Source organism: Rhopalosiphum maidis, chromosome 2 (assembly GCF_003676215.2).
Source record: "Rhopalosiphum maidis isolate BTI-1 chromosome 2, ASM367621v3, whole genome shotgun sequence".
NCBI classification, from domain to species: domain Eukaryota; kingdom Metazoa; phylum Arthropoda; class Insecta; order Hemiptera; family Aphididae; genus Rhopalosiphum; species Rhopalosiphum maidis.
This window is the reverse complement of record NC_040878.1, coordinates 73,307,013-73,322,290: the sequence shown is the minus strand read 5'-3', so window position 1 is coordinate 73,322,290 and position 15,278 is coordinate 73,307,013. Positions and strand designations below refer to the sequence as shown.

Below are 15,278 nucleotides of genomic sequence, written 5' to 3'. Positions count from 1 at the left end.
GGACCCCTGGACCCTCCTCCAGCTACGGCTTTGCCTAGGGCCTACAATCGTATTAATCCGGTCCTGTCTACTACCTAGTCAGATAATAAAATTAGTGAAAGCCGTTTAGCACGGAGTTAATAAAATTACAATAGTACAATAGTACATACAGTAAGTCAAAATATAAGTACAATTTAAACTATTAAACATGTGTCAGATGTCTTACCACTTTAAGTTAATTTCTTCTGGATTATGATACATTTTATGTTATGATATATCTATGTGAGAATTTTTGATCGGAAGTGTAACGGCTGGAAGTTGGCATAGTTGAAAGTGTACCTAATTTAAATTTAAAAATGTGTAATATAATTATTTACAGAATAGGTATATATAGGCATATAGGCATATACCTAGCCAATAGGCAATAGGTAGTACATGCAAGTAGGTATATAATATGTATATTATATTTTTAATTATATAATGTTTTAAAATATCAAATATTACATAAGCATAAATAATATAACATAAAAATTAAGTCATCAAAGTTTTTTCAAACAAAATGACTCCGTAGTTTTCAAAAGAATTCAAGGTCATTATTGTCAAATATCCATCATGCACATTAAGACATAATATATTTTAATAAGTATAAATATATAATAATATAATTAAATAATTGAGGCATTACAAAGATATAATTTGTATTAAAACAATATAAGTACATCGTAGCTATAATATATAAATATCAAATTTATATGAAGGTAAGTAATTTTAAAATAGCATCTATTTAAATGTAAATCATTTGTCATCGCAATAAATTAGTAAATTAAGTTATTATTATGATTAGGTATATTATAATAGCTAGGTAGGTATACTAAGCATATACATAACATAAACAATAGGTATAAATTATGTAGGTTCCTATATACTAGACATAACACAATACATTTGAGTTATAAATTATAATCAAATATGTATTATATAAATGATGCTTATTAATTGAATAAATAATAACGTATATACGATACGCATATGCCTATTAACTATAAAATAAAAACTTAGGTACCTATGAAAAAATAAAATATAAAGTATAAGAATATAGGTATGAGATGATAATTTTTTTTTTCTTATAGTAGTAAACAACTACGGTTGCCGGTAGATTACGTGTTGAATATCAGAACATCGTTAATTTATTATATCTACTATTCATTTCGATATCTAATTAATAACGTCTTGACGATTACATTATTAATGGTTACAATTATATTATTATAATAAATAATAATTATGCATATCTTAATTATTAATGAAATTCGAACAGAATACAAATAAAATATAAACAGAATGGGATTGTATTACCAATAATTAATTCATATGAATAACTAAAGTGATAAAGTGTCCTTGCCCCTTGGATAGAAGCTGTGTATTTTGAACTTGTTGATGGAAGGAAGTTATCGGACTAATTATTACTAATAGATATTATTTCTGAAAAATGAAACGAATTGGTAAACAATGTAAGGAATAGATCTGCATCGGTAAAATGTTAAATATCAAAGTGTATGTTTGTGAGCTACATCCTACATGACGCCATGACATACAGATAACAATTTTTTCTTAATTAACCCCCCTGCGACTTGCGACCTGTCACCTACAGTTTACTAGTTTACACTAGGGAATAGGTATTTACTATTTTATTTTTAACATAAACTATACTAGCTATAGAAAAAAAAAAAATAGTAAACTTGCATTGCAGTGCTCCAAGTGGTACTCTCGGTTATCGGAACTTAAACGTTCATACATTATTATCAAATACTATTTTGATAATTTGATATTATCAAATAATCAACTATCATTTGCCGTGTCTCTGTTTCTCCGTACAATATTCATAATACTGAAATCATCATTTAGGTATATTATTAATATATTGTTAAGCGCGATAGTCGTGATACTATTAGTATTGTCACAGTCCACAGAACACAATTTTTTACACTTGTAAGTATCCGTTTTCAAATTTTTAATCTATTTTAATTTACCGGTACACGTATTGTAACCTATAGATGGCATTGTTGATAAAATCCGCCATTAATTGCTGTCGCCTGACCGCTCGACCTAAACATTTGATCGTTTCACAGTTAAACGCCGCCGCGTTCAGTGCTCGTTCGTCTTACTCCACCAAATCCGCCGCCATGCTCGAACACGAAGTCGTTCCTGACGTGATTGCCGTTGCGCCCAGCGACAAAATTGAAGTAAAATATTATGTTCATTTTTATCGTCGAAACTTTAAGAGGCTTAAGACGATGTCACCACACTAGATATTAGTCTTTTCTTTCTGGCTCGCACTACATGATCAATTTCAGTTCAGCAGAACCAAGTTTGCGTTGTTAGATTTCAAATTAATGTCATATATTCTAGTAGGTATCAAATGTGTTATAATGTGTGTTTGTACATTGGTTTTTTACGATTCTTTCAATTTTTTTGCAAGGCTTAATTAGTATAATATAAAATATTACGATTTAAAAATATTTAAATATCGCAGAAAAATATTGAATTATGTATAAGAGTCAATGTACAAGTATAAATTATGTTCTTGCATTAAGTTTGATAGTTCAAATCACTAATATAAAATCTAACAACACATGATTGGTTTTGTTGAATTCAAATTACATGTTGTATGGTGCACGGGTTAGAGAGTAAAACTCATAATGCACTGACTTCCTTCTATGGTTTTTTGAATATTCTCTAAACTTAATAATTTAACAATTGATTTATAATATTAACAGATTAGTTAATAGTATATAGAATCTATTTTACACCAACAACTTTTTCATCATTTTTTTGGTTAATTTATTTTAATTTATAAAAATAAAAATAAAATATCTTAAGCAACTGTCTACCAATGTGTAGTTATAAGTTATGCATTTATGATAGATTTGGTTATAGTTTAGTAATAGTATAATATGCAAATATAAATAATTATTATAGGAATGACATTAATCACAGATATTGTAAAAACATGACTCATCTCATTTAATTTCAAAAAAACATCAGGGGATTTTTAAAAGTAGGAAATCGCAGATGTTATAATATAGTGGACTCTGAATCATCCCATATTTATACGTTATTTCTTAGAACTACATCGTGTACCTTCACGTTACCCTGTTATTGAATCAAATTAAATGTATTAAATATGAATAAAACATTTAAGAAATATTTTTTTTTTCAATTTTTTCAACTTTATGCTTCTTTTTTCCATCCACAGTTGTCAGTATTTGGGGCTTGTTATGACAATAATATGGTACCTATAGAGTATAGGTATTTATAATAAAGTAAGTTAAATAAGTGAGTTGTGAATTGTGTCTTAAAAAATAATGTCTGTATCACTTATCAAATAATTGTTTTTAAATACAGATCTTATTTAACATTATATTAATGTCTAAATATTTTTTATTATAGGTGTCATATCCAAGTGGAGTGATTGTTAATATGGGTAATGAACTTACACCTACTCAAGTAAAAGATGAGCCGTCTGTAAGCTGGCCTGCTGATCCAAATGCTTTGTATACTCTTTGTATGACAGGTAATGTATAAATTATATCTTCAATCATCTCATTGTTTACTAATAATACTATGTAAACATCATGATCATAATATTTTAGGCAGTAATACAAATTTTTTTGTACATAAATGTACACCTCTTTTAAGGTTTAAAAATAAATGGATTATATTATATATGTATGATATATAGTATTAAAAATTAAAACTATTTTAGTTGATAATTTTTTTCTTAGATCCTGATGCCCCAAGTCGTAAGGAACACACGTTTAGAGAATGGCATCATTGGCTAGTTGGAAATATTCCTGGTAATGATATTACTAAGGGTGAAACACTTTCTGAATATGTAGGCTCTGGACCACCACCCGAGACTGGTAAAATAAAACAGTTAAAAAATATATATTTCAATTGTTATATGATATATCTTTATGTATATTCTTTTGGTTATAGGACTTCACCGTTATGTATTTTTAGCTTATAAACAACCATCAAAGTTGAATTTTGATGAACCCCGTTTAACTAACAGGTAGTGTATAATAATCAATATCAATAAAGTAATACAAATAATTTATTTTGTTAACTCTTAAATATTAAATAATTTAGATCAGCGGAAAAGCGTGAAAAATTTTCTATTGCTAAATTTGCGCTTAAATACAATTTGGGAAATCCAGTTGCCGGAAATTTCTATCAAGCTCAATATGATGATTATGTGCCATTATTATACAAGCAGCTTGGCGCCTAAGTTAATATTTACAAATATATTTTTAGTGATCACTGCTCATGTGCATAATCAAATATTATTAAATATTAAAATTTAAAACAATAATAATATTAATTATATTTTTAATACTCAAACAAAATTTGTTTTTTTAATAATTACAAGTGATAACATTTATTTTTTTGATTGGAATTAATCTTGGGTGTAGTTAAACATTTTTATTTAAAATAGATGATTTTTTTTTTGTAATTATATAATTGTGTTTAGTAAATTTTATTTCCTAAAATAAATGTTGATAAAGACAGTTTACCTCATCCAACTTATTTTAGTAAAACATCCATTTGTAGTATTGTCTGAATATTATTATATTTGCCTTAGTAGTATGTTTACATGCACAATTAAAGGTGTTTAAATATTAAAACGGGTTATCATGTATTCATGCACCACAGTGCATTTTTAAAGAAATTTTTACTGGACAACAAAAAAAATTTCTCAAAATTAATAGTCAATTGTAGTATTGTAGAACTATTTCATGCTGCCTAGTCTTTAAAAATAAAGTTGGGGGCAAAATATTTTTACTGGACTACATTTGTGTCATCTAATTTACTTGTTTAAAAAATGCACTGATGCTTCCAATAGGTACAACAATCACCATTTGACCTAATAAAAAAAAAAAACAAAGGTTTTGATATGTCGATATAAGATGTTTCACTAATTTTATTATAACAATAACACATCATTTTACAGTTTTACTCAACAAATATTTTATTATATTCAATTACACATAATTACTTTTAATATGGGACAATTCAAACATTTTAATTAATAAAATTATTATTATTTTTTTAGATTGAATATTTTAACTTAAATGTTAATATACTATTCGCAATTTTAGCTAATTTAATTATTTAATGAGATATTTTTACTCACATTTGATTTTTTAATTTTATAAAATCCGAGGTATAACTGATAGGTAGTTTCAAACTATCTTTTGTATGCATATCAATAGACAATAGGTAGGTATATCAGTTAAAATGTGATATGTGTTTACTTTTGGTTTACCTAAATTAACATGATATGAAAAGCTTAACTTGCATGTATATTTGATTCAAAATATTAATTAACTGATTCAGCTCATTGTCTTAAATTAGAGAATTCTGTCTTGCTTACTAAGTGTTCTAAATTTATGTTTCTGTGATATAAATTTGTAAGAAAAATTAATCCTAATAATTAGAATTTAATATTTGTGTATTGCGATGAATACCTATAATTGGTTTTATAATTATAGTTTTATTTTGTTTTTAATCTTTTCTCTTTTCAGAAATTGTATGTAAAATTGGAGCCAAATTGGTAACTTGCATTTTATTTTTTTTTAATTTTTAAATATATCTTTTTACTTATTGACTACCTACCACTAGATATTAATGAAACTTACATTTTAATTTTGCCGATAGCCTATGTGTTTGCCGAAATGAGTTCTCCAAATTGACTGGTTACCAATAATAAGGTAGTGCTAAGTACCAGGCACGTATACAGGGGGTTTGGGGTTCAACTCCCCTCCCCCGAAATAATTTCGAGTAACGAGGAAAATTTTTCTATAATATATTGCGGCACAATTTGTATTGCTAAATTTTTTAATATTTTGTATTGTTGTACATACCTAGTCTATTATTAGCATATTATATCTATATAGATATTAGATACTCGGAGTCTAAGATAACACCCAGATATTTTAGTGATTTGCTAGGGGTGATTGGATGATCTGCTATGTATTTATTAGCGAATAGTGGTGTAGGCACCCCTTTGTCGCTTTTCTGGTGCGTAAATTTAAGGCCTCAAATATAGTAATCATCTAACTAGCTGCCTATAACCGAGAAAATTGAGTTGAATTGATTCTTGTATCTGCATCATGCAAGTTTGTTCAACAATCGCGAGGTCATTAACGAAACTCACAAGGTAAACACTTGTTGGAAAATCGATCATGGGCTACGTTTCAGGTGAGGACGGAGTGTGATGTACTACCATACTTCACAGCCCACAGGTAACTGATCTGAGTATACTATTCTTTTCAATGAGGTAGGTACTTGTAGGTGGATATTTTTCCTGAGACCCCCGTCTATCACCAACTGCCAGTAATTGATTAGGGTGCTAAAAGTTGAATCCATTCCTGACGATCATAATACCCGTGTTGGTCCTCACTTATATGTATGAATAACCGGGCCCATTATCGCTTCGGCGTTACCTATCTAGTACATACCTACCTAGTTTCATAAATTTAGTCTTCGAGAGAGAGAGAGGAAAGGTTTTTTTACATGGTTAGTAACAAGACCGTTTCTAGAGGGGTTTGGGGGTTCAACCTCCCCCGAAATTTTTTTGTGTTATATTATGTGGTAATAAAATAACCTATACAATATTATAATAAAAATTAGAACACAATTTTTTAGCTTAAAACCCCTCCCGAAATTAATTTGCAGTTACGGCCTTGGTTAGTAATAATAAATAAATCGCACTATTAAAAAAATTAATACTGAACTAACTACCTATGCTAAATTGCCAAAAAATTAAAAATCTGAGTTCATAACAACACATTTTTTTTTTACAAATTATTTAAAATTGTAATAATAATATTAGTGGATTATAGTGCGAATATCATGTATTAATTATAAAAACTTCATGGTTGACTAAAAAATATTATTGTAGACTATAGTTACCTTGTACCAACAAATATATAGTACATATATCATGAACCTATTAATTATTAATATAAATGAAAATGGAGCCTATGGTAATTATAAAAATTATAGGTACCTATTGTCATTTTTAGGTATGTGCATTATGTATATTATGCATACAATTCCAAAAAGCGGATATTTTAGCGTATGGTTTATTAATTATTTATCACCCATACTATTTAATAATAACTTCTTAATTCTATAAGGAAATCGCTTTATTGTGTATCTACTAGGTAAACATTCTAAACTTGGTATGGAAACTAAATTACAATTACTACTCATTTTATAAAACTATATTGAATAGTGATGGTTATTTGGATATACGGCACTGTGTTTAAAAAAAATTAAATTTGAATAAAATGGCGGGGACAAGTATTTTTATAATGTCTTTATTATTATATTTATTTACAGCAGTGGATATACAATACTTATACTAAAATCGTCAACTATAAGTTGAACATCCATTCTTTTATTTGGACTACCTAAATGAAAAAAAATCTTAGAATTTCCGAAAAAGTTTCCATATAATAATTTAATAAAAAGCACTTATAATAGATAGCATATCGCGCATAGGTACCTATTTTATTATAGTAAACCGTTTATGGTCATAATAATTTATTTTTATTGTCAGTGAATTATAAAATTAACTATTAAGATTAAAAGTGTAAATATTTTGTTACACCTGTAGTAGAATAAAAATATGTAGTAAAGCTGTATATATTGTTATGTGGTTTTTTATTCAAATGTGGTGAAGAATATAAAAAAATGAAGAGTTCAATTTATTTTATTAAAATATAATATTATGTCTGAATGTATGAAGCGTTAATTTAATAGTTATTATATAAAACGTAAAACTTACATAGTTACATGGGTAATGTGATATTTTATTTTATCAGTCACGCAATTTGTAATTATTATAATACAAATAATACAATATTGTAAATGTAATATTTGGTTGTTTTTGTATATAATATGTATTATGATGTGCACCAATATTTTTTCAAATATATTTCGCTATTACTTATTTTTTTTACCCCTGATAATTATGTTGAAATTTAGTTTGTATTGTGAAATTGATAACTATATGTAAAATATGTTCCATGTTTCATGTAAATAATCTTTTGCTGTATATTATTATAAAATTAATATGACCTTCAAAAACCAAAAAATTAGGTTCTGAGTATCCAGAACTTAGTAGTTTTAGTATATAATATCATTTTATTATTATCCATGTAAAAATCTAAGTGAGTGTTTTGAGTACATTAATAGTTGTTGGACCATCAACTAGTACAGATTCTTCAGCTTTATATCTATCGGTTTATTGCATTTTGGAGACGAATATGTGGTGATTTAGTTTATGTATAGTAAGACATTATTTTGATACAAACATTCTTATTTTTACGATTCTATGTTTTATTAAATAAACTTATTCTGCATTCTACTACAGATATGTATCATGATCGGCGTATCTGCACACACATGTAATACCAATTAAACAATGGAAAACCAACAAGTGGTTACTGATGTTATTATCGCTGCTTCAAAAGAACTTGTACAAGTAAATAAAAAAAACATTTACACCTATCTATTATCAAATTTAGTCAAAATTCAAATTTCACGCGATAATGAATAATATGAGTTGAATTGTGCCCAATTTTATTTTTTAATTCCAATTATGAAAACCCACGAAGACCCTTGAATTATATTTTCAAGCTTTATACCCAAATAGATATGATAAATATTTAAGAAAAGTAGTATTATAAGTAAATATTATTACCTAAACCAAGATATATTCAAATAAAAATAGTTTATTTTTAACCATACATCGACTCATTAACCTATCAACTAATTGCCAATACTCAATTGGATTGAGTTAATTAATAATTGTTTACAGATATAATACGAGAATTAATTTAAATTTAAGAACTTCTGTTAGCTGAATCAATTAAAATTATTGAGAATATCAAAAGTAAATTCAATGAGGTATCTAATGTAAAAAGGTGTTAAATGTATAATAAATTTACACAAGTCATTGAAAAAAATGGATTTCTGCGATTATGAAATATATCAAAAGTTATTATAGACCAATCTTTCAAGCTATTCACTTCTTATTACTTAGTATGTTCTAATATCTAAGTATTTTCGATGGAACTAGAAAAAAGTTTTTTTCGGTTTAAAAACATGTTTACAGCAAACCGGCATACATTTTCTTTTGAAAATATTTGAAGTCTTTAATTGTTAATTGAAAATCGAAATAAAAAATATTTTAAAAATCTACCTATTTCAAAATTGATTTTCATTTATAGCTTTACCTGTTGGTTTCTTAACTTTTTAGTGATAAATATATTGTAGTGTTTCAGTTTATATTTAGTAAGAATTTATATTGATATAAATATTATTTATTTGTAAAATTCTATCGGTTTATCAAAAAAAAAAAAAAAAAAACAATAATAATAATAATAATAATAAAACAATTTTACACTGTAAAGATATGTATCACGGTCGACGTATCTACGCACAAATCCAATGTTCGTCATACTATGGAAAACCAACAAGTGGTACCTGATGTCATTCCTGTTGCTCCAAAAGACATTTTACAAGTAAATGAAAATAAATCATACTTATCTAGTTATCTTAAATTGAAATAAAAATAAAAATAATTATTGTAGGTAAATTATGCAAGTGGCAAGAAAGCATAACTTGGAAATGAACTTACGCCCACTGATGTGAAAGATATGCCATTAGTTATTTGGAATGCTGATCCTAATTCATTTTATACGCTTTGTTTGATTGGTAAGTACATGGTTAATTTTAATAATTAAAAAGTATATTAGCATAATTTTTTCAATTTTTTACTAAGAACCTGATGCTCCGACTGGTGCTGAACCTACAATGAAGGAATGGTATCATTGGTTGGTGGGAAATATTCCTGGTGGAAATGTGAGCCAGAGAGAAACGCTTTCCGGATACATAGGTTCAGGACTTTAGCCAAATACAGGTATAATAATAATTAAAGTATTTATAGACTGATCAGTGATCACTAACTAATAACAGTAATAACTGTTTTAATTTAAAGATAAAAATAACAATTAACGATTTTGAAGGACTAAATCGTTACGTGTTTTTAGTATACTAACAACCGTCAAAACTGTTATTCGATGAGCCACGTTTAAGCAATAGGTAATATAATGTTAAACATTAATACAGATTATAAATGATTAGATATCTACAATATGTCTATATATTATTTTCTATCCGGCTAATTCACAAATTTAATGGGTAGTAGTATGGCTAATCATTAAGAATAATAATTTCGTATAATTTATTCCTTATACTTATTATATAGATCTGTCGAACACCGTGAGAAATTTTCAATCAATAAATTTGCATTAAAGTACAATTTAGGAGCACCTGTGGCTGGTAATTTTTATTTGACCCAGTACGATGATTATGTTCCAACTCTATACCAACTTATAGGAATCAACTACTAATTTTATCTTAAATTGTATTCATATATTTAAAAATTATTGAAAATAATAATTAAGCGGCTTTTTAGCTTTTTGAGTTAGCAGTATTTTATATAATTTGTTAGTAAATTAGTTAAATAAAAAAATACATATTTTTTTTACTTTACTATTATATTGATGAATATTTCGTATTAATTATAAGTAATATTGTATTTATTTAATGACGAGTTTATACTATAATAATGATTTTTTTTAAACTTTTAAATATATTAAATGCCTATATTAATTATTAAGATTTTTTTATTACTTATGGAGTGTCCTGTAGTGATATAAACTTCTATTTTCCAAATGAAAATCTCCCTTTTTACTAAAAATGATTTAGAGAATAATTTATTTAAACATTTTGATACATCTAATTAAAAATTCGTGCAAGTAGTTTTACAGTTATTACAATTTTTATATTAAGAATAAAAATCCTTACAAATAGTTGATAAAATATATGTTACATTGGTTTTAGGGTTTTTATATTTAGATCATTTTTATAAATTATAAATGTTGATAGATTAATATAAATTACCTACTATTTATTAACATTTTTATGGGGCGGTCTGCGTTTGGACGAATTACATTTTTACCCGCATAATAAAAGTAATGTGTTTGGGCGAGTTTCTTATAATGTGTTTGAGCAAGACAATATTTAAGATAAAAATTATTACATAAAATCTATAGGGATATAGGCATTTGTTACAAAAAATTCAAATAAAAACTAACACAAAATGAAATATTATAAATAAAAATATTTAAAATATTCGACGCTTATATTAAAAAAACAAGAATTTTAAAAACAAGCTGGGATAAGTAAATGTTAGGTGAAATTAAGATTTTAGAGTATTTACAATGTATGAGCGTAAAATTTCCAGAAAAAAATTTTAAAAACAAATATTTTAACTTAATTTATAATCATTTAAATAATTTCAATTTTTAATTACACACATACGCACACGCATACAGTCTCAAGTCTGTCAAAACGAGAGGGAAAATTTATTGATAAAATACAGTATCTAATTATATTAAAAAAATAAAAAGGTCGCTCAAACACATTACAGTTTTTAAAAATTTACCCAAACGTATTATACCCATTTTTATGTTACCATACCACTTCTATCTTCTAAACCCACAACGTGAATCTATTATCCTTAGAACACAAAATTAAATAGTTAAATTCTTCGATTTTTAGTAGTTTAATAATATAGATTCAAATTAATTATATATTAATTAGTAATAACCTATCATATTGTATAATGATACATAATTGTATTTCTTATTAATATTCACGTTTACTCTCAAGACCTATTATTCCCGTATTAAAATATTTAAATAGGTGTGTATACTATCCTTTTTTATGTAGTTATCAATATTGTTGAACTTTGACATATCATAAACATTTATTTAATAATAGGGTCTATCAATTTTACTATTATATTTATTGATAAAAATTGATATACATTTAAAGTTCTGAACATTAAAATAGTTCTGGTGTGAAAGATAAAATGTATGCATATTATATTATTATAGATTATAACTGAACAATATTCATATAATTATGTGTATAAAGCAATCGACGTTGTTCGATTGAAAACTTAATCGGTCGATGTTTTATGTTTGTATTGTCCAATATTATAAAGACCAAACATATAGCTATGTCACTGCTTAAACTGAATTCCAGACTAACATTTTTAAAACTACGATCACCGGGTGAGTGTTATACAAACACCTTGGTAGGTATTTCATATAAATATATTAAATATATAATATGTCTTATTATACCATAAAATATAATGATACATTACTTATATGTACTTCGGCGACAAGCCGAGATTGTAGATACATGACATTCTGTAACCAATTTTTTTTTAGCACGATCATACGCAAACGATGTAAAAAAAACGAGATTGCACGAGTTTCATGTACGTCATGGAGGTAAAATGGTGCCGTTTGCTGGTTATATGATGCCGGTCAAATATTCCGATAGCATAGCGTCCTCGCACTTGCATACACGCCAGCAGTGTTCTTTATTCGACGTGTCACATATGTTGCAGACGAAAATTTATGGCAAACATAGAGAGCAGTTCATGGAACAGATTTGCGTTACAGACATACAAAGTAAGTACGGAAAAACAAAATTCCCCTTTCTACCAACTTGCTACGCTATGGCTATAATTTGATGGCAGCGGGAGCTGAAGTTTTGCTTAATAACTAAAGCTTGAAAATTTAACTCAAGACTTCTTACTTAGTTTTTTTCATTGGAAATTAAAAAGAGTTTAGAACAAAGCTGCTTAAATTTTTTCGAGTAATATATAAGTTAAATTTTGACAACATTAAAGGTGATTCAAATTAAAATAATTAAGTGTTCTGAAAAAAAATTTGTTATTCAACAAATATTAATCGTAGAAACTTGAAATATTTGACTACCACTTAAATTATAATGTTTTATAAAAAATTTAATGTTCAAAATGTTGAGACTAATTTTAAGATAGTTTCTTTATAGGTATACCGTATAGCATAGATTATTTAATTATTAATCAACAATTACAAAAAAAAAAAAAAAAATATTGTATAAAACAATAACAACTTTTGAGTGGAATTTCTCCTCCCCTTTTACAGCTTCAAAATATTCAATAGGCTACTACTAATTTTTGTCAAGGTTCATAATAATACCAAAACACACCTGTTTTATACCACGCACCACGCACCTGTACCCTCCATTATTTGCCCCGAATAATAATAATATTATATTTATATCGATGCTATTTGTTGTTTAGATCTGGGCGCGGGAAAAAGTGCGCTGAGCTTGTTCATAGACGACCAGACGGGTGGTATACTGGACGATTTGATCATAACGAAAACGAATGGGGATTATTTGTACATGGTGACTAACGCTGGTTGCAAGGAACAGGACATGCGAATGTTAACCGAACAATTGGTGAGTATTTTTTTGTTATTCCTGATAATTTTATTAAGCACTTGAATGTTTTGACTTTTAATAAAATTGACCAATTAGATTCAATTTTCTACCAAAAATCATATTCAATGTTGAGTATTGATGCATTTTTACGACTCCTATAAAAGGCAATTGACGAATAAGAATACATCGTAGGGAAATCAATACATTCATCGTTCAGTTCAGAATCTTAAATATTATTTTTCACTAGTTTTCACTTATTTCGTAATTTTGTCTCTACCAACACATTCCCAGCTTTTCTATTATGAACACTGCCGGAAATCGCCATCTCATGTCTTCTCATTGGGTTTTCAGGCCATTGTCAAATCGAGCGGTCAAGACGTGAGCTTGGAGTTTTTGGACAGCGATGTACAGTCACTACTGGCCTTACAAGGACCCCGTGCTGCTGTCGTTTTGCAGTCGACAGTAGGTGAATCCATCGATCTGTCGAAGCTTTACTTCATGGACTCGACTACAGCCACGGTTTGCGGCGTGCCGGACTGTCGGGTTACCCGATGCGGTTACACCGGCGAAGATGGTTTCGAAGTGTCCGTGCCCTCTGATCGGGTCGAGGCGATTGCCGAGGCGTTCGTCACTCACGACGACGTGAAATTGGCCGGACTGGGCGCTAGGGACACTCTGAGGCACTGTAATCGACCGATCTGTTTTATTTTGTTATATTATATAATTATTTTTGTTCTCGTCAACGCTGCGTCAGGCGTGCCACGATCGTATAATTATGTAATAATGTCATGTACGTAATTATTCAATTTTCGTTTGCAGGTTGGAAGCCGGTATGTGTTTGCACGGATCAGATATAAGCATTGAAACGACGCCGGTCGAAGCTGCGTTGATGTGGACCATAAGTATATAATATATATATATATACCTATATAATTCATATAATACATCTGTACGCCTCGTTTATTGATTTTCCTCCCAATTTTACTGTCCCCCGTCCATCGTCCGGGATGTTGCACTGCACGGTGTAATATATAACATATATATATGTGTGTGTTTTGTTTTCACAACGTAAGATTTCCGTCATTTATTTCCTTTCAGGCCGTAAGAGAAGAGATGAGCAACGGTTTCCCGGCGCTTCTGTGATTCTGAAACAACTGAGTGACGGCGCACAACGTAAGAGGGTCGGTCTCGTTCAAAAAGCTCACGGTGCTCCAGTCAGGGGCGGAGCTATTTTATTTAATGCAGTAGACGGTGAAAAAATCGGTTCGGTGACTAGCGGATGCCCGTCTCCGACATTATCCCAGAATATAGCCATGGGTTATGTAGACAGTAAATTTGCCAAAAATGGAACGGAGATACAAGCAGAGGTCCGAGGACAGAAGATACCTATGGTTGTCACAAAAATGCCATTTGTGAAAGCAAATTATTATTCAAAACCCAAAAAATAACAATTTAATATTTAATTTATGATAACATAATATTCGATTATTATCCATCACAGAGAACTACGTTGACGTTGACATTGATGACATATTTGATCTAAAAAAAAAGAATAGAATATACAATTTTAGTGGACAATAAACGTACCTAATTACTAAATATTTCTCATACTTTTTATTCCTCCTTCTATTGCGAATTTGTTTTTTTTTGATAATCGAATATTTAGGTTTTGAATTATTTATTATTCGTCTTAGTTTTCTATTTTTTTTATAAAGTTTACAGCAATGATGTTTTAGTTCATTGATTTTGTGTTTAAATCCTTCAATCATATTGTGCATTTCTTTTCTCCACCTATAATTTTGTTTATAATTTAAATAAATTTAGTTTGAAGTATTTATATTATTATTATTATTGATATTTATTGATAA

The 15,278-nt window shown here is 28.0% G+C and overlaps 2 protein-coding genes and 1 pseudogene across 4 annotated transcripts; all 3 read left to right on the top strand.

Annotated features, from left to right (window-relative positions):
• Positions 1-1,807: 1,807 nt before the first annotated feature.
• On the top strand, positions 1,808-4,415 carry LOC113552858 (phosphatidylethanolamine-binding protein homolog F40A3.3-like). Of its 2 annotated transcripts, none has more exons than XM_026955846.1 (6): positions 1,808-1,968; positions 2,034-2,222; positions 3,430-3,553; positions 3,765-3,902; positions 3,979-4,054; positions 4,132-4,415. In XM_026955846.1, the coding sequence occupies exons 2-6, from the start codon at positions 2,034-2,036 to the stop codon at positions 4,268-4,270; spliced, it is 666 nt and encodes a 221-aa protein (XP_026811647.1). In that variant the 5' UTR covers positions 1,808-1,968; the 3' UTR covers positions 4,271-4,415. The 2 variants fall into 2 exon arrangements, with proteins under 2 accessions (XP_026811647.1, XP_026811648.1); XM_026955847.1 differs by having other exon boundaries at positions 1,810-1,968; positions 2,109-2,222.
• Positions 4,416-8,244: 3,829 nt separating this feature from the next.
• Positions 8,245-10,469, top strand: LOC113552586 (annotated as a pseudogene).
• Positions 10,470-11,998: 1,529 nt separating this feature from the next.
• On the top strand, positions 11,999-15,011 carry LOC113554534 (aminomethyltransferase, mitochondrial). Of its 2 annotated transcripts, none has more exons than XM_026958419.1 (6): positions 11,999-12,223; positions 12,363-12,608; positions 13,268-13,428; positions 13,762-14,090; positions 14,230-14,312; positions 14,509-15,011. In XM_026958419.1, exons 2-6 carry the CDS (start codon positions 12,431-12,433, stop codon positions 14,856-14,858), a joined length of 1,101 nt encoding a protein of 366 aa, XP_026814220.1. In that variant the 5' UTR covers positions 11,999-12,223; positions 12,363-12,430; the 3' UTR covers positions 14,859-15,011. The 2 variants fall into 2 exon arrangements, with proteins under 2 accessions (XP_026814220.1, XP_026814219.1); XM_026958418.1 differs by having other exon boundaries at positions 12,000-12,200.
• The last annotated feature ends 267 nt before the right edge of the window (positions 15,012-15,278 follow it).

Excerpts from the sequence above, each read along its gene's own strand:
- LOC113552858 (XM_026955846.1), top strand. The coding sequence starts at position 2,034 with ATGGCATTGTTGATAAAATCCGCCATTAATTGCTGTCGCCTGACCGCT. Across the intron at positions 3,554-3,764 it reads GTATACTCTTTGTATGACAG|ATCCTGATGCCCCAAGTCGT; the intron begins GTAATGTATAAA and ends TTTTTTTCTTAG. Across the intron at positions 4,055-4,131 it reads GAACCCCGTTTAACTAACAG|ATCAGCGGAAAAGCGTGAAA; the intron begins GTAGTGTATAAT and ends TAAATAATTTAG.
- LOC113554534 (XM_026958418.1), top strand. The coding sequence starts at position 12,104 with ATGTTTGTATTGTCCAATATTATAAAGACCAAACATATAGCTATGTCA. Across the intron at positions 12,609-13,267 it reads TTGCGTTACAGACATACAAA|ATCTGGGCGCGGGAAAAAGT; the intron begins GTAAGTACGGAA and ends TTTGTTGTTTAG. Across the intron at positions 13,429-13,761 it reads GAATGTTAACCGAACAATTG|GCCATTGTCAAATCGAGCGG; the intron begins GTGAGTATTTTT and ends TTGGGTTTTCAG.